Raw genomic sequence first — 19,291 nt, forward strand, 5'->3', positions numbered from 1 at the left:
CGACGCCATGTTGAATGAGGCGGGGGGAAAATATACCACTTGCGCCTCCTAGCGGACAAAAATACTAAACTAACCATAAATTTGATGATCATCAGCATTTTATCTACAACAAATTCACAAGTAACTATTTTATACAATTAACATTTCATCTTTGTCTTCTTCTTCGTCAGTTCTGAGTTATTTTATTCTCGAATTTCTTCACAACAAGGCAAGATTAAAGACTTCATCTTGTCAACCACTCAAAAAGAAAAGAAATTGAGATCTGCAAGGGGGCAAATCCTTTTTACACAGCACTGTATATTTTTATTATTAATTACATAAAAACAAACTAAAATAATGATAAAAAATGCATGCACAGATATTATCCTAAATTGAATATAGCTATGTTAATATTTAATAAAGCTTAATATTAATATTCCCAAGTGAACAATACAAAATATTAAGATTTTAAGGCTACATTAAGATAAGGAGGCTAAAATATTCTCCTAAATGCCAGAAACAACACAAGTGAAGTAATAGATATTAGACACTGGAGGGCAGCAACTCCCAATTTTTTCCTTGTTCCTAAATGCTGTCGGAAACAAGTGTTGTGTTATTCTTTACCAGAAGAAGCGAAATCCCCACTATTTCAAGGCAACGGTGTAAAAATGGTGTTTAGAAGTAGTGCACCCCCTGGCATGTGTTTCATGTTCTTTGTTCAATTTTGTATGCAATTTGTTTGTATACTTGTCACCTTGTTCAATAAAGCTTAAAAAAAACAGTGTTTAGAAGTATTTAGAGGAAGTGTAGGACCTCTTCTAAATTTTTTTTAACCTAGTTCGTTTTTTTTCCCTTCTACTCCTGCAACTTCTTTAGCTTAAAATTAATATTCCAAAGGAGAACAAGAAAGATTCTGATTTGAAGCAAAAGCAGTATTTACAAATAATCTTGTATTAAATTACATTTATTGGGCCCACCTATGTTTTATTAGGCCCAGCCAAAAATTAAGTTTCTGCCATCGCTACTGAACAGAAGCACTGTTTTTAAGAACAGACACACACATGCACAGAAAAAAACGTATAATAAACACAGTTTTTGCTTTATTTTTAGATCGCATTCCATTTGCTGTTCAGAAACAGTCACAAACTGCACAAATACATCAGCGACCACCCCAAAATTCAAATACATAATACAGAATCACATTTCCCATCAACTTGAGTTGTACAAATACAGAATCCATAATGTACATGTTATGTTTTATTTTCCCATCTCTGTAACGTGAAGGTTAAAAGCCCAAGGCAGTGGATTCACTTGCAGATCTTTTAATAATATAACAAAGAACATAACATAAACATAAAACGAGGGACAAAATACCAAAAACGCACAAAGATTTCCTTCATATATCGACAAATGTTCAAGTTCACATTGGGGTTTCTTTTGGATTACAGTGCAAAAGACAAAGTGAATGTATTTACTGCTGCTGTTTCACTGTGGAGGTGAAGCAGTAGTAAGCTATGGAGTGTGACAGCTTGTAAATGAGTCAGAAGCAGACAGGAGTTAAAAAACCAGAAAGACAGGACAAGCTGACAATGCAGGTAATACCGAAGACGGAAACACAAAACGAAAGCAAACCACATCAATCAACAACACAAACTTTAAATTTACACATTTCTTCATCAATCATCTTAAAGTGCTAGTCATTCACCTTGTAACATCATAGAACAATGTCTGACTCTGATCATCCACAACTTTATAGTGCATCTACTGTTATAATTCAGTTACATTTACCACCGATACAAAAATATTAATTTTCTGTCTCTAAAGAGAAGTTTAGGAGATTTATCTGGAAACCAAATAAGGAACCTACAGAATCATAACAAATGTTGTTTACTTTATAAAGGGTTGGGAAATTTCCCCACTAAACCAGCAGACCACAACCAAAGCCTATGATGCCCATCCATCCATCCATCCATTGTCTGAACCCATTTTGTCCATGCAGGGTCGCGCGGGGGGTAGTTGGTGCCTATCTCCAGCGGTCAACGGGCAATCAGGTGGGGTACACCCTGGACAGAGAGCCAGTCCATCGCAGGGCAACACAGAGACACACAGGACAAACAATCGCACACACACACACCTAAGGACAATTTAGATAGACTAATCAACCTAACAGTCATGTTTTTGGACTGTGGGAGGAAGCCGGAGTCAGTGGCGTGTCCAGATCTTTTAAAATGGGGTGGCCCAGGTGAGGCACAACTTTGTGCATGGGTGGCACCAACGGTTATGCTTTTTTTGTTTAACCCCAAAGCCTTTTGTGGACAATGAAAAGCCTATTTAAAGGTAAATTAGTGTGGGGGCACCTGGGGTGACCAATTAGATTCCAAGGGTGGCATGTGCTACCCCAGGCCACTCCCTGTACACGCCCCTGGCCCGAGTACCCAGAGAGAACCCACGCATGCACAGGGAGAACATGCAAACTCCATGCAGAAAGATACCAGGCCGGGAAGCAAACCCAGGACCTTCTCGCTGCAAGGCAACAGCTCTAACCACTGCACCACTGCGCAGCCCACCCTATGAAACCTAAAACGTAATATTTTTATCTATTAAATGGCTAATTTATTATAAATGTGGCATACTTGTGCTATACACTGAAATTAGCGATTAAATAGTAATGCAACAATTCTAAAAGGAAATTAAATTGGCACTTGCCACTTGCAATACTTAGATCCTTCACTAGAGGGTCTGCATCAGATTCAATACAGCTGATTTTTTCGAGGAAAGTCTAATTTTGTTAGAGGTCGAGCTCTTTAAAACATTTTATTAAATACAGCTTAACAACTATGATGGATTTGGTAGTTTTGAAATATTAGAAACCTGAATTTTAAGAGTTTTCTTGTATTAGTTGTTGGGATCCAGTGGAGCGTCATTACTGGGGGGTTAACCGACATTGGTTTTTATATTGCCAATATAGATATGTTCATGGCCAATATCTAGATGTTTTCCACCTTATTTTCATGGTAAATTGTCACTAATAATCAGCTGATGCGCATTTTTGAACTCTGAATTTATCTAACTGTTAAATCTGAACTCTGTGCACTGCTCAGTGTTAAAGTTAGACACCTAAACAAAGTTAATTTAGATTATTTACTATGCAGATGCTATTAGTGAACATAAAAATACATTTAAATTAAATTCTGCAACAGCACCGGGTTGCCCAAGGCTTTCCTAAGGACAGATATCGGCCGAAGCTGATTTATAAAAAACGGTAACCATCGGCCCGATATATCCGTCTACCCCTAATCATTACATCCCCTTAAATAAAAAAATAATAAAATGCAGACACTAATGACGGTACTTATTATCACACTTAGATTTCCTTCATGGGTTAATTACAGTGCAATCTCTTTGCAAGCATCAAAAATCCAACGTGTACAGCATGGACGTAATTTTGGGGGGGTACGGGGGGACATGTCCCCCCCACTTTTTCCAAAGTCAAGTTTTGACCCCTGCACTTTTTACCATCCAAAAACAATATTACACTATGTTAAATTGACACTGGTTGAGCTCTAGGACCAAGCGCCCCCCCCCCCCCCCCCCACACACACACACACACACTTCTAAAGTGAAAATTACGTCCATGGTGCACAGACATAAAAGTTACCACTAGTGCTTCTTTAAGTGTGATATCATCACATACCGATCCACATCAGTTATTAACACAACTGATCTGCTTGATTCATGACTTTTTTACCCTTTTGTAAAACTGGGATAACGTGTTGATTTGTATCTTCATCGTTTAGGAGATAACTAGGTTCCATTTATTTAAAAGCTCATTCACTTCCCACTCTGCATCATCATCATCATCCTCTTCCTCAGACGACTGTTTGAGCAGCAAACCTTTCAGCATTGACCCATCTCTTATCATATACGCCTCGTCTCTTCCCGCTGCCCCGTCTTCTTCTCCGATCTCTGATGGCTTCAGTCCACCCCACCCCCCCTCTTTCTTCAAGCCCCAATCCATCTGTGGCAGCACTCGTCGCCTGATCTCGTCGTTTCTGTAAGAATATGCATTCCCCTCCTCTTTCTCACCCTCAGTTTCCTTTGTTCTCTGTGTCACGACACCACAGTAGTCTGGTGAAGAGGGTGACTGCTCATTAGGGACTGGATGCATGTTTAGGATGGTCTGGGCAGCATAACCAGAAAGCAGAGGAACATTCTCAGTCCTAATTTCTGAATTGTTATCTTCATTAGACTTTTCATCTATCTCCTCCCCCTCTTGCAATTTAGGTATGTTTAGACTTAAATCAAAGAGGCCAGTTTGGAGGTTCCTGCTAATAAACAAACCTGAAGCCTCTTCACAACCTACTACCGATCCCTGAGAGGACTGACTTACTTGTGACCATGGCTGGGCCTGCAATAGAGCACTTGCCTCCGTTTGTGAATGATTTGATTGGTCGACTTCGTGGGTCGGCCTCTGGCAGAGACAGGAAGCCAGCTGAGGTGCGTAATTGCCTCCTGACGTGTGGTGCTCACACATCAGATCGTTCCCATCGTCTCCTTCATCTCGAGACGTTGCACCTGTCTTGTCCTGTTTGCTAACAGTGCTGTAATCAATTGATGACTCATCCAAGTGTTCATCTTGCTCTTGAAAGGGCATCTCGGGAAGGTTTTGTGATGCATAACCAGACGGAGGAGCAGCGATCTTTGGCTTGAGATTGGGATGTGGAGGTTGTCCGATGGTGCTGATAACAATAAGGTTGACGTTTTCAGGAGGGTGTTTGAGAGGAGGAGGGGAAAATGAGATTGGTTTCTGGGGAGAAAGGAGCAAGATAGAGACAAACTCATAGCAGTTTATGTTGAGAGTGACTGGATAAATGCAAGAAAGTGCATCAGAGTAGTACCAGTATGTGTGGGCTCTTCTGGTCTTTCCCACTCAGGTAGCTATAGAGACAGCAGCCAACCACCAAAATCACACAAAGGCACAGAAATGGAACGACAATCCCCACAAGTGATTTCTGCAGCTGCTCAATCACCGGATCTGGAAGGAAAATGGAAAAGTTGAAGGCAATGTTTCATTGTGAAACACATATCGATTGTGCAATAGGGAGCCTAAGGCCCAATCCCAATACTCGCACTGCGGTCTTCAGCAGAGTGCACTTGGAGGAAGTGCGCAGAAGTGTGTAAATAATTGGCCGAATCAGGATAGTAAGCATTGCGCCACTCACTGTTATGCATGCCAGTCGCTGTTTGCGCTACTTATGGTAAATGGTAAATGGCCTGTATTTGATATAGCGCCTTCTAGAGTACTTGGACCCTCCAAGGTGCTTTACAACACAATCAGTCATTCACCCATTCACACACACATTCACACACTGGTGGGGATGAGCTACAATGTAGCCACAGCTGCCCTGGGGCGCACTGACAGAGGCGAGGCTGCCGAGCACTGGCGCCACCGGTCCCTCCGACCACCACCAGCAGGCAACGTGGGTTAAGTGTCTTGCCCAAGGACACAACGACAGCGACAGACTGAGCGGGGCTCGAACCTGCAACCTTCCGATTACGGGGCGAGCTCTCAACTCCTGTGCCACCGTCGCCCCTAAAAAAAGAATCTTTATTGACAACTTTTAAACAAACAAACATTTTCCGGACGTAATTTACATTCATTTCTATTCACACTAAATCTTAGTCTAAAACATTCATAACATGAATAAAAATCATTGGTCATCCTAAAATGAACTTCTTTCATTTGATAATCCATATATTCAGGAAATGCACCTGAGCCATTGTTCCGCCTTAATCTCAAAATTCCCACGCAATGGATTGTGGGTAATACCCTTTGCCCAAGTCTGCATCTATGCAAGCTTGGTCAGAGTGTGGATCAAAAGGTGCAAAAGGGGCGTGGTCTACTTCCACATTTGAGGATCGGGACACCCTACGCACTTGCAGGGTGGAAGGTGGGAGGAAGTGTGAGTTGGGATTGGACCTAAGTCACACCCATCTACTTCCAGACCACGGGTCCACGGAAAGAAAAACAACAAATGCAAGTCAATGGGGCTATAAAAGCTATTTTCTAATCTCAGTTGATATGTGCCATGGATTTCACATATGATATCCATGAATTTTAAAGACAACGTTTGAGGCCAAGAAAGCGTATTTTAGAACTAGGGCAAAAGTTATTTTACAATTTGTGTGAAAACACACATAGGACTACAAATCGTCTCACCAAATTGACGTCATCAAACCAGACAGAGAAGAAGAGAAGATTAGTTTAGCAAGCTTCGACTGCTCCTTCCAGCACGACGGAAGTAGCATTAAATGTGGGGAAAACCGCTCTACATCCGGCCACGTGGTAAGTAGCTGCTATGCTGGGGTAGATGAGATTCTGCTGTGACGGCTGATTTGTAGTAATTTTATTTCTGAATATTTAAAAGTTAACAAATATCAAAGTACGTGACAGACATAGTCAAAACTCACATGATTTCTTTTCATTTAAACTGAAGTACAACATACCATACCATAACATACCATAGTTTCTTTATATAGCACGTTTAAAACGCAGCATGGCAGCTGCCCAAAGAGCTGCACAGGCTAAAACAAAACACGACCAATCTAAGGAACTAAAACAGAAGATAAAAATACCAGTCAAAAGCAGATAAAACATGATAAATACTAAGAACACATTAAAACAATGACACAATAAAACGAGTCACTGTCTAAAAGCCAAATCGTAAAAGTGGGTCTTTAAACGAGATTTAAAAACTGCCAGTGATGGAGCCTGCTGAACTCCAATTGGCAACGGGTTCCACAGCTTTAGGGCAGCATGCACAAATACTTGTTCACCCCGCGATTTGTATCGCATCCGGGGCATGCACAGCAGCAGGAGGTCAGCCGACCTCAACGTGCGTGTGGGTACATAGGGAGTCAGCAGGTCAGAGAGATAGGGAGGTGCCAGGTCGTTGAGTGCTTTAAATGCAAAAGTCAATAACTTAAATTGTACTCTGAAAATGACAGGGAGCCAGTGAAAATGTGTCAGGACAGTGGTAGCATGGCTACGTCGGTGCTTATTTGTCAAGAACCTGGCAGCAGCGTTCTGGACGACCTGCAGCCGATTCAGGGCAGAGACCGGAGCACCAACGAGGAGGACGTTTGCATAGTCAAGGCGAGAGGTAATGAAGGCATAGATGACTGACTCCAAATGCCTCCGTTTCAAGATTTGTCTGAGGCGAGTAAGACGGCGAAGTGGATAAAAGCAAGACCTCACTACGGACTTTATCTGTGGGGCCATTGTGAGTTCAGCATCCAGCTTTACCCCGATACTTGACACACACTGTTTGGGGTTGAGGGTTAAAAGGTCACAAACAGGGTGAAGGCCATTGTGGTTGCGGGGGTCAAAAACAATAGACTCAGTCTTCCTTTCATTCAATTTTAAGAAGTTGGATGCCAGCCAGCCCTTCACGTGATCTAAACATGCAGCCAATTGCGAGCCCGCATTCTTCTCATCCATTGCTACATATAGTTGACAGTCATCAGCGTAGATGTGATAGCTCAGGCCATGCTGATTCAGGATTTTGCCCAAAGGCAGAAGGTAGATAGAAAAAAGCAATGGCCCGAGAATGGAACCCTGTGGCACTCCCCAAGGCAGTGCACAGTCACCAATCTGTACAGAGATGGATCGGTTTGATAGGTAGGAGCCAAACCATTGATGTACCACCCCGTCACCTCAACCCAAGCCGGTCCAATAAAATATGGTGATCGACCGTATCAAAAGCCGCTGAAAGGTCCAGCTGGAGCAGCAGTACCCTAGACCCAGAGTCAGATGCCACCAGAATGTCATTTAGCACCCTAATCAAAGCAGACTCAGTGCTATGGTGTGGTCTGAAGGCGGACTGAAACACATCCAACAATGAGTTGCTGTTCACATGAGCAGAAATCTGTCCATGAACAATTTTCTCAAGGACCTTCGAGAGAAACGGGACTGTCGATATAGGGCGGAAGTTGTCATAAGTGGAGTGATCCAGACCAGGTTTCTTCGGCTGAACAACCGCATCTTTAAAAACCTTAGGGAACACTCCAGTGCTGAGGCTAATGTTAAAAATGTTCACGAGTGCCGGGCTCAGTGCAGACACCAAGTCGTGCACCAATTTAGCCAGGAGGCTGTCTACCGAAGAGCCAACTGGCTTCATGGAGCTAATCAGTTTCATTACGTCAGCAAGCTGAACTGGAGCAAAGTCCGAGAAGGCAGGTGGGCCAGGTGGTTCCACACAACTCGACTATTGCAATTCCGTTTTATTTGGTGTAGGTAAGGGTACTGTAACCCGATTGCAGCTTGTCCAGAATGCTGCAGCTAGATTCTTGGACTGCAAAAGAAAGCATGGACACGTGACACCAATTTTGGCTGCTCTCCACTAGTTACCTGTTGATTTTAGAATTCCTTTTAAACCTCTTTCAATGGTGTTTAAGGCGCTGAATGGAGTGGCCCTAGCCTATTTGGCGGAGTTGCTGTAGCCGTATGCTCCGGCCCGGTCACTCCGCTCTGAGAACCAGCTGCTGCTTGTGGCTCCTAAGGCTAGGTTAAAGTTAAGGGGGGACAGGGAATTCTCTGTTGCGGGTCCGAAACTGTGGAACGCACTGCACCTAACTATGCGGGGCTCTCCATCAGTAGCAGTTTTTAAAATGAGGCTGAAAACCTACTTTTATGATCTGGCTTTTAATTCTGTGGGTTAGCAGTAAGGAGTGAATTGTGCTGTACAGCCTAGACTGGTCTCCGCGATGCTGTGAAATGATAGCAGAAAAGAAGGTGTTACGAGCAGATCTAACTGCTCTCTGGTAGCGGGAAAGTGCATCAACCAGGAGCAGCCGAGAGCATGACAGTCTGTCTCTCTTCCACCTCCGCTCCAGTACCCTACACTGTCGCCTGAGGCTACGGGTGTAATCATTCAGCCAGGGGTCGGGGTCTGTTTCCACTTCGGTCTCAGAGGGCCAACAGCGTCCGGAGCAGCAGAGCAGGTCACACTGAACCGATGCAGAAGGCCATCTACATCCATGCAGGAAACTGACAGGGGCGGAGCCAGGGCATCAGTGTCCAAAACAGACAGAAAGTTGGAAGTCGTACTTGGAGATAAGCGCCTGGAGTAACGAGCAGACTGTCACCGGGCTGGAGGAAGGAGGTATGAGATGCTGAACGGGATCACAGCATGGTCGGAAAATGCCACAGGATCCACAGATAAATCCTACACATCCAGTCCAAAAGATAAAACCAAATCTAGGATGTGAGAGTCAGCATGAGTGGGAACATTTACCAATTGCTTTAATTCAATTCAATTCAAATTCAAAAATACTTTATTAATCCCAGAGGGAAATAGATTTGTAGTCCATATGAGTCTAAAACTTTGATAAAGTCCCTCACCAGTGGTTTCAGAGGGCAGCAGACGTGGATATTAAAATCCCCCCAAAATAATCCCCCGTTCGTCTTTTGGAAGCACATCAGCTAAAAGATTGGAGAATTCATTTTTAAAATCCTTATTGTATCTTGGTGGCCTGTAACAAAGTAAAACAAGGATGGGAGGAGAGAAGCCCAGCTCTAATACCGATACTTCAAAACTGGTCGGAGCCATCAGCCCAGCAAGAGCTTCAAGTGGGAGATTAGAACAGTACAGGGACAGCAGGAACGCCGGGACCTTGTCAAACAGGCGACCAAACGTCAGCCTGTGATACAGAGACATGGGCCAAACGGAAGGGGAGGAGACTTGGGCTCTATTCAACATTCGATATTTATTGCTGTTGCAAACAGGAACAAAAGTGGACAATCACCTTTAGCTTGCATTTCTGTTTGTTTTTTCTGTGAAAATATGTAGTCCAAAATGGCTGCTGCATCCAGCCGACTCAAGCACCAACCTGGCTGGAACTAGGCCAACTTTACAGATACTGAGCTAAACTTTGGAGTCATACTTGCTGACAGCCATCCAGAGAACTACACGTTGTGTAACATCTTTGCATAAAACTTTTACATTACCGTTCAAAGGCTACCCAGTCAACCTGTCGCAAAACCATTGGTATGAATAGGAAAGGCCCTTTCACGATCACAGACAAATCACTCAAGCTCTTACAATACCCGTGTGAACGCTTTTACTTAAATTTGAACAAAAATCTTATATGTGATCATTACATACAACAAAGGCATAATCGTTAGGTAAAAAAATTCTACCAATCTAGATGCGACTTGTGGATAAACAAGTCTAGCATTTGCTTCTCTTTGGTTTTTGTTCGCTGTTCGGTCACATTTCTTTCTACCATCCTCAAAACAAAACATTCTCATTAACAGGAAGTCACACGGTTGTACCTTTAGGCGTAGTGAGGCAGTGCCAAGGTGAAGACTCGCTTCGCATTTCTATGGAGACGAACCTCGACTTGGCAGAGAAGCAGTATTTTGTATTGTACGCCATCAGCTGATATTTGTACGGGCTGGCGGAGACTGGGATATGATGCTGTGAAAGTACATAGTACATACATCGTATGTATGTGGTTTGTGCTTCAAGTGTTCAGCAAACATAACCAATGAACTTTACTCACCATCTTGTCGAGGTAGGTGTTGTGGATGAAGAGGTTATAAGATGTGTGAGGGTAGATTGAGTTCATGGAGACGGCTAGTGAGTGGTTGGTTGGTGAATACCTCATGGGTCCCACCAAAGTGACGGTTGCACTGTTGTTCTCTATTTCCACGGTAACTGACGGGGGGCCAAAAACAGCTACGTGGACAGACAAGGTACATTGTTTTAGCACTTTTTTTTTTTACTAAAACACTCCAAATCAAATCTTCCCCAAACAAAATATTCTATAAGTGAAGATAAAGGCTCCGCCTACTTATTTATTCTTACTTTCTGTCTTTAGATCGTATCTCTGCGTCTCAGCCCACTTTGAAGATGATTTTCTTCGCAAGGCACGAACTCTGGCATAATATGCCTGTTCCAGATCCTGCATCTGAGCGCTCAGATCACACCAAGTCCCGCCTATATCCATGCACTGCCTCACTGGTCTCCAGAGTATTCCTTTTCTTTTGTTGGTGGTTTCACCATAGCTGCAAAACACAGAGCAGATCCACTCGGGCTGAAAATGACCATCATTTCATGACCAAGTTACTTGTCAGGGTAGCTTAAGTACACATTCGTCATTAGCATCAAATAGACTCACATGGCATATTCCACTGTAAAGCGTGTGTCTTCTGGTGAACCATGCCCTGGAGACCAGTGCAGCACGGTCCTTAGATTCACAGAGGAGAAGTGAACACCAGTGGGGATGGGCAGACGGGCTGAGGCTGAAGCAAAGAAAGGAATGAAAGAGTGGACATTTAGAAACATAAACACTGCTTTAAGTGAAGGCTTTCTTTGTGTTTAGATCAGATTCAGTGTTTTAGGAGCCAAACCGCTAACAATTTCCTTCATGCATATTTGTGAGATTTTCCTGGTAATGGTAAATGGCCTGTATTTGTGTAGCACCTTGTAGGGCTTTACAACCCCCCAAGGCACGTCACAACACATGGTAAATGGCCTGTACTTGATGTAGCGCCTTACAGAGTCCTGGAATCCTCCAAGGCGCTTTACAATATGATCAGTCATTCACCTATTCACACACTGGTGAGCTACCATGTAGCCACAGCTGCCCTGGGAGCGCACTGACAGAGGCGATGCCTGCTATACACCGGCACCATCAGTCCCTCTGACCAGCACCAGGCAAGGTGGGTTAAGTTTCTTGCCCAAGGACAGAACAGCAGAATCCTTCAGTGGGACTGAACCTGGTGTAATTGCTCAACCTTAATTCTGTCTTTTCCCTTTAGCTCTAAATCATAATTTTATTTGTGTATACCTTAATTTGTGTTCTCATGTTTGTTTTTGTTGTGCTGTTTCATGCTAATTGTAAAGCGCACTGAATTGCCCCATGTTTGAAATGTGCTACATAAATGAAGCTGCCTTGCTTACAACCTTCCGATTCCTCCTAAGCTACTGCTGCCCCAATCACAATAAAATGTACTTGAATGGAGTGGAGTAATTGCATCTCTGTTTACTTGAAAGGAAACAACACGATCTTTATGAAACGTGCATTACAGGAACTACGGTGTAAACCTATACTGGCTGACAGCTAAGCACCCATTATTATCATGAAACCAGACTGGGTCACATGAAACAACTTAAAACTCAAAACTACTCACTTGAAATTTTATACTAAATTAATTGAAATGTTTGGAAACTTTGTGCAAATATATATATATGTGCAAATATATAAATATATATAAATATATATATATATATAATTTATTTTTTGGGTTGCAATGCATTCGAGCATTCTCTCGAGTTCATAAACTATAGCTCAGGAGGTTAGGTGGGTTGCCCAGTAATCGGATGGTTGCAGGTTTGATTCCGGCTCCCACCAGAGAAGAGAAGGGTCAGGTGCTGTTGCCAGAGAATGCTGCTCTTGTGTCCTTAGGCAAGACACTACCGGTCTTTCCGGCTGTGGTGGTCGGAGGGACCGGTGGCGCCACTGTATGGCAGATGGGCAGACCTCGCCTCAGTCCGTGCGCTCCAGGGTGTGTGTGTGTGTGTGCATGGACGTAATTTTTGGGGGGGGCGGGGGGACATGTCCCCCCCATTTTTTCCAAAGTCAAGTTTGGACCCCTGCACTTTTTACCATCCAAAAACAATATTACGCTATATTAAATTGACACTCGTTGAGGTCTAGGACCAGGCAGAAAACAACCGTTTGTGTTGAAGCCTGTTTCCCATTAGAACATACTGTAAAGACCCCCCCCCCCTTGTGTCCCCCCCACTTCTAAAGTGAAAATTACGTCCATGTGTGTGTGTGTGGGGGGGATGACTGATGATTGTGAAGCGCCTTGGGGGGTTGTTAAACCCTAAGAAGGTGCTACAAATCCATGTACCATTTACCAAAGAGACAGAATCGGAGAGAAAATTGCTGCATTAAATAAATTTCATTTTAGTAATATATTCGACCTCTTTCTGGTGTTTTCTAGCGTTTTGAATGACTAATTAAAATTCCTTGTGATCTCAGAGTTCTGTGGTAATTTGCGTAAACATGAAGTTTTCTGTTTTGTTCATTAATTTGATGTTTTACTGACTGGATTGTAGCCTACTTTAAATGAAACACACTTCTCGCATGTTTAGCAACAACAAAGCAAGGCAAGATTATTATTTTTTTCATAAAACCTTTTTTTCTCGCGTTAATAGTTTAACAGTCTCACCTGCGGTCCGCAGAACCACAAATCCGATCAAGACGATCTCAGTCCACATGTCGGTGTGGATCGACCATTTTAATGAGAAATCTGCGGTTTCTCACCCGTTGATCCTCTCCTGTTTCTCCTCGGGTTTAAACGCAATCAGATTAAAAACACAAGAAGATAAAAGTGTCTTAAGTTGGAGGGAACGCGGACTGCCACGATTAAACCTGTAAAGCCACAAAAATGATGCCTGGTTTCCGTGTTTAGGAAGGAATGTGATCTCACTGGTCGGAGCACATACACCTGAGCAGGTAGTTATGTGGAATGGTTCTTCACGCGCCTCTAGCGTCTGCCTTTAAGTTTTTCATGTTCTTTTTTATAATGGTTAATAATATGAATTTATATTTTCACATTTTCAAACAGTTTTTGTGACATTTACTTGATTGCAAAAGCAGTGATTTGACGGTTTTCACATTGTGCCTCTCCCTTTTCTGTATTTTTGTTTAGTTTCCCCTTCTTTTATTTCCTCAGTGACTTACTGTGTATCATGATGCAATTGTACAATGGGATAATTATTAACTAGCTAAAGAGATGATAAAACCATCTTTGCTGTGTCCAAAAGATTTATATTAGACCTGGAAGAACATCAAAGTTTATTCACTCAGATCTAGAATATCTTATCTGTCTGAAAGACGTAAAGTGACAAAGAAAACAGAAACACATCTTGACACATACATCTAGTCACCAATATTTACATCTCTTCAGTTGAAAGTTTGTGTTTCACTCATTAATAAAACTTAAAGAGAAATAGACTATAATAATTTAACAATAATAATTTAATTAATAGACTTTTATGACGATTCATAAGAGCCAAAAGACTAAGTGAGGCGGAATCTTTGTCTCGTGCTTCGATGCATACCCGGAACGTTTTCGTGGTCGGTCGCGTGTCTCATGTCTCATGGCGGAATTTGTTGCTGTTAGCATCTAGCTTGCTGGCAGCTCTGTGTTAGGTTCCCTGTGATGTTTGGATAAAAATACACGTTTCATATCGCAGAGATGGCGCTTTCCATGGAGACGCAGCTGCAGAGCATCTTTGAAGACGTTGTGGTAAGTTGCAATTTCTTAAACCGGTTAACAATTTAGCTAACGTTTATTAGCATCTCAAAGAGTGTTAGCCTATTCACTGACACTTACTGAATTTAGCATACACTTTCAAATTATTGATCTAAATCATAAATGCAGTAATTCAGAAGATTAATGGGGAAATATATGTGAATGTAAAACTGTTTTAGTTTTATTTTAATTGTCTAAATTGGACATTTATGTGTTTTTCTAACTTTGTTGGTGTTAGTAAATCAGCAATCATATTTTCCTCTGTTTACAGAAAACTGAGCTGATAGAGGAGGCTTTTGCAGGGTGAGGTGGCTCAAAATTCATTTTCACACTTATTAATTATATAAAAACTGGACAAGAGGGCTCGGCTTAGAGTTTTTTTGTGCTTTTATTTGCCGTTAAAATGGGGTAGTAAACATAAATGCTGTTTTTAGGATGTTCATGGACACTCCAGAGGATGAGAGGACTAAACTGATCAGCTGTCTTGGAGCATTTAGACAATACATGGGAACCCTGCCGCAGGTTCTACATTTGTACTGATAATTAATCTGTCGTTTTTGTAAAAATAAATAATTAAAATTTATTTCACTTCTGTCATTCCACCAGGACTCCCATGAGAAGTGTGTGCAATGGATTGTGCATTTCATACACAGTCAGCACAGTCCCAAAAGAATCTCATTCCTGTACGACTGTTTAGCGATGGCAGTGGAGACCAGTTTGTTGCCACCAAGGTTCATACTCACACTCATCCAGGGCACATTGCATCTTATGCCTTCATTTAGACGAAAATACGTCATAATTACTCCAGTGATATTTTTGATGTGACTGCAGAATTACTGTCTGTTCTTTTTCCTGAGGAATACAGTAAACTAAATTAGATTTTTTTTATGTTATTTCGTATTTGGTGACTTTCATGTTACTGTTGTTAAAGCTGATTAAGCACATGCACATCAGTGTATTTTAAATGTATTAAACATGCATCTAAGAGAGGCTGTTTTGTTTTTAGGATGGTGTGTGTTGCTTTGATAACCTCGAAGAGTTTTCAGTGGGAAAAGACGCAGCTGTGGGCCTTAACTTTCAAACTGATCCACAAGATAATCGGTGGCGTGGACTACAAGGTTTCTGACACTCAACGCCAGATGCAGTTTAAAAAAAATGCCTTCTTAATGAATATGCTGTGCAGGAAAATGTTGTTCTTGTTTATTTGTTGTGGTCAGTAGCAGATGTGCCTTGTAACTCTGCTGAAGGTTTTCGTACTTTAAAAGAGGTTTGAATACTAATTTTTGAAGTTTATGAAGGACAATATCAGTAAATAAAAATTCTAAATCGACACCTTTGCTTTGATCTGTGTTTTAGGGGGTTCGTGATCTGCTGAAAGCTGTACTGGATAAAATACAATCCATCCCTACGACTGTCAGTTCTGCCATAGTCCAGCAGCTTCTTGCTGCTAGAGAGGTGCCCTCCTTTCTGTTTACATCTTCAGTAGTTATGTTTAACTCATTCACTGCCAGCCGTTTCCTGATCGCTAACGGCCTTCGCTGCCAGCGTTTCTCGCCGTTTTTACTGTTTTTTAACAGTCACAGAACGTTTCACGCTAGCATGATGTCGATGCCAAAACAACCTAAACAAAGAGGAGACTCACCTCTTACATCAGGAAGAATCCGTGTGTTTAGAGCGTCATCCGTTCTTTCATAATCCGTTGTCGAATTGTGATCGGCAGACGCTTTTCCGGTTCGCGCCTCACTTTTTTTTACAGGAACGCCCCAAAACAATCTCCTAACACATGGATGTGTTGCTTCCTGATCATGTGATCTGTGACGTATGTGGATGAAGATCGGCTTCAGGGCTGAGATGTTTGTTCTCTCAGCGCGGGGGCTCGTTCCGATGCTCAAACAGTAAAAAAAAATGCAAATTGGCAGTGAATGAGTTAAAAGACATTTTGTGTAAATATGACTAAAAATGCCAGTTTTATTAACATGTTTACATTTGTTTCATATTCCAGGTGGTTGAATATATCCTTGACAGAAACGCCTGCCTCTTGCCTGCATATTTCGCTGTTACAGAAATCAGAAAACTTTATCCAGAGGGACAACTCTCACACTGGGTGAGTAGATCTCTTTATTTTATTTTCCTCTCATTGCATTTTTAAAATCATATCTTAATAGTCAGTATGTTTCTGTAGCTTTTAGGCAGTTTGATCTCAGACTTCGTGGACAGTTTTAGACCTACTGCAAGAATTAACTCCATCTGTGGTAAGACACACACCCAACGTTCATATCATTTATTAGTTTTGCAATAAAAAATCCATCTACGTGAATAAATGTAATCGTAAACGGCCTTCAAACAAACACGTGTAAAAAATATGAGAAATAAAAGAAATTCAATAAGAGGAACAACGGCAAAAGACGACAGGGAAGTATAAAATATCAAACAATCTCCTAAATGGGGACTGTTGTTGTTTCAAACACTTTTTAGTTATCTGTGTTGCTTTCATTAGCTTGTTTTCCATTTCCAAAGAGTTTTGACTCATTCCGCCTCGACACTAAAGCCAACAGGATTTTTAAAGATGTAGAATTACTGGTAAATAAACTAGAATGCACGTTATTTACATTTGTCAAATACAAAATACTAAATTCTCCATTTCTGTGGTGCCATAAACATTAATATATTTTACACATGTTAAATTATTATTTATAATAAATCACTTGGTGAATAACCTTCAACCTTTTTTATCCTATTGGCTTTTTGTGTTTATGTCATTTTCTCTTTATTTTTGCCTCAACGAGAGCCGTGTGAACTCATCCCCTCCTCTAGTGCTCGTCTGAGAACGAGGCGGGGAGGTCGTGTTATTTAACAAGCTGAGGGAAGTAAAGTACAAAAATAAATCCATTAATCAAGATAAGAAAAGCGTCAGTTTGACAGTGTTTACATTGTAAAACAAAACAAACACATTCTCACTTGTTCAACCCCCATAGGAAGGTGCTGATTCAGAGCTTAAATGCGTTTTTATGTGCATGAAAATTGATCTTGTAAGTTTCAGTAAACATGATTATTGTTGTTATGTCATGCATTTAGGTTTTTTTTTTTCATTTCAAATATATTCCTGTTGTGGTTTGTTTGTTGAATTCATTATTTAATTCTTTTATTTGGCCTCATTCAGGCTAAGGTGACCAGTGAATTGTGTTTAAATAAGTGATGCACCAACATGAAATTTTTAGACCAATATCCGATATTAAGATCACTGTTTTGACCGATAACCGATATTTGCCGATACCGATATACTGACATTAATGATTCTAAAATCAGCAGATTTTGTGTAAAATGAACATTATTAAAGCTGAATTTACATTAAAATGTGCACACACCACACACACATACACTTCAGAGATGATTACAATCACTGTCACATGACTAAAGAAATACACATCACCTTCTCAACCTCTGAAACAGGCAAACAAATGGAGACAAGATGGAAAAAATATCGGTTGTTAATATCGGCCTGATTTTATTTATTGGACCGATATTTTAAAGAATGATTAACATCAGCCGATACCGATATTGATGCTAAATGCAACTTAAAAAAATTATTTAGCATGTCTGTTTTTACACAAACCAAGATCAGAAATACCTTAAAAGGCCTGATTAAGTGAACAGAAATATGCATTCATATCCATTTATTTCCCCAGTTTAGAAAATATGTAGTTTGCTTTGTCTTCAATTTAAGCAAAGTATCCTCTCTGATGTCTGGATGAGAAAATGTCTAAATTTTGTTCATTTATTGATGAAATATATACGTATACTTTTAGATTTGTATCATTATATTTTTAAGATGATGTCTAATTAGAATTAAATGAGATTATTTAATAGTGGAATGTTTTCTCCTATAGTTAGGGATGCAACAATACCACTTTTTTCCAAACCGATACGATATCTGAGTACTCACCGATACGATTACCAATACCGATACTTCTACCACACAAAAAAATGCAATGGATTGGAAAACAGATTTTATTTTCTTCTCTTCTTTCACCAGGAAAAGACTGTGAGGTAGATGAAAAGTAAAATATATGAATGGAAATCATCATAAAACTAAAATATTAGGTGAACAGAAATGACAAGTTACAGTGAAGCCATTTTCAAGCAACTGCATTGGTATCGGTTAACTTTTACCGATACCGATACTGGTAGTGGTATCCCAGTATCGTATCGGTGCATCCCTACTTATAGTGAGCTTAAGTCTCCTCCCTTTCTGGTTGGGTGATGGGTCAGAAAAAGGACTTCAAGTTAACGAGAGCTGCAGGGCTAAAAGACCTATTATCTAATCTGCTCAACTCCTGGATCGCACATATGATGTGCTTCAATTAGAAGTGATGATGTGTGCTTCGACCACGCCTGCCATGTATTCTGAGAATTATCAGCTTGTAAATGTTCATAATTAGCGTGACTACAAATCAGATATCGATACGTCGCAATAATGACGTCACCACAGAATCTCCTCTCCCCTAGCGTAGCTGCTACTCGACACATGGCCAGATTTATGGTGGTTCTTTCCTCCTGAAGGACGGATTTGAAGTTCGCTGAATTTACATCCGTCGTCCCCGTTTGTCTCCGTGTCTGGTTCGATGACGGTGATGCACGTTGGTAGTCCTGGACTTATTTTCACACAAAACCTAAAATAGCATTTACCCTCGTTCAAAAATAAGCACTTTCTTGGTATCAAAACACTTCTAGGCGACGGTGGCACAGGAGTTGAGAGCTCGCCCCGTAACCGGAAGGTTGCAGGTTCGAGCCCCGCTCAGTCTGTCGCTGATGTTGTGTCCTTGGGCAAGACGCTTAACCCACGTTGCCTGCTGGTGGTGGTCTGAGGGACCGGTGGCGCCAGTGCTCGGCAGCCTCGACTCTGTCAGTGCGCCCCAGGGCAGCTGTGGCTACATCGTAGCTCATCCCCACCAGTGTGTGAATGTGTGTGTGAATGGG

At 41.4% G+C, this 19,291-nt stretch overlaps 2 protein-coding genes across 4 annotated transcripts in view; one reads left to right on the top strand and one right to left on the bottom strand.

Moving 5' to 3' along the window:
* Positions 1 to 3,640: 3,640 nt before the first annotated feature.
* On the bottom strand, positions 3,641 to 13,492 carry il20ra (interleukin 20 receptor, alpha). Its single transcript, XM_015948000.3, has 7 exons — positions 13,226 to 13,492; positions 11,164 to 11,287; positions 10,851 to 11,050; positions 10,546 to 10,721; positions 10,316 to 10,460; positions 4,878 to 5,014; positions 3,641 to 4,786 (listed from the first exon to the last, which is right to left on the bottom strand). The coding sequence occupies exons 1-7, from the start codon at positions 13,272 to 13,274 to the stop codon at positions 3,773 to 3,775; spliced, it is 1,845 nt and encodes a 614-aa protein (XP_015803486.1). The 5' UTR covers positions 13,275 to 13,492; the 3' UTR covers positions 3,641 to 3,772.
* Positions 13,430 to 19,291, top strand: part of med23 (mediator complex subunit 23) — a 29,775-nt gene continuing 23,913 nt past the window's right edge. For 2 of the 3 annotated variants that reach the window (XM_054748338.2, XM_054748342.2), the window contains exons 1-8: positions 14,122 to 14,308; positions 14,586 to 14,617; positions 14,749 to 14,836; positions 14,921 to 15,045; positions 15,321 to 15,432; positions 15,671 to 15,769; positions 16,317 to 16,418; positions 16,497 to 16,566. In XM_054748338.2, coding sequence (XP_054604313.1) covers positions 14,258 to 14,308; positions 14,586 to 14,617; positions 14,749 to 14,836; positions 14,921 to 15,045; positions 15,321 to 15,432; positions 15,671 to 15,769; positions 16,317 to 16,418; positions 16,497 to 16,566 — 679 coding nt within the window. In that variant the 5' untranslated portion in view covers positions 14,122 to 14,257. Of the gene's footprint in view, positions 13,513 to 14,121; positions 14,309 to 14,585; positions 14,618 to 14,748; positions 14,837 to 14,920; positions 15,046 to 15,320; positions 15,433 to 15,670; positions 15,770 to 16,316; positions 16,419 to 16,496; positions 16,567 to 19,291 lie in introns of those variants that run through there. The other variant, XM_054748340.2, reaches the window with a different exon arrangement.

This window comes from Nothobranchius furzeri, chromosome 2 (genome assembly GCF_043380555.1).
Source record: "Nothobranchius furzeri strain GRZ-AD chromosome 2, NfurGRZ-RIMD1, whole genome shotgun sequence".
In the NCBI taxonomy this organism is placed as follows: domain Eukaryota; kingdom Metazoa; phylum Chordata; class Actinopteri; order Cyprinodontiformes; family Nothobranchiidae; genus Nothobranchius; species Nothobranchius furzeri.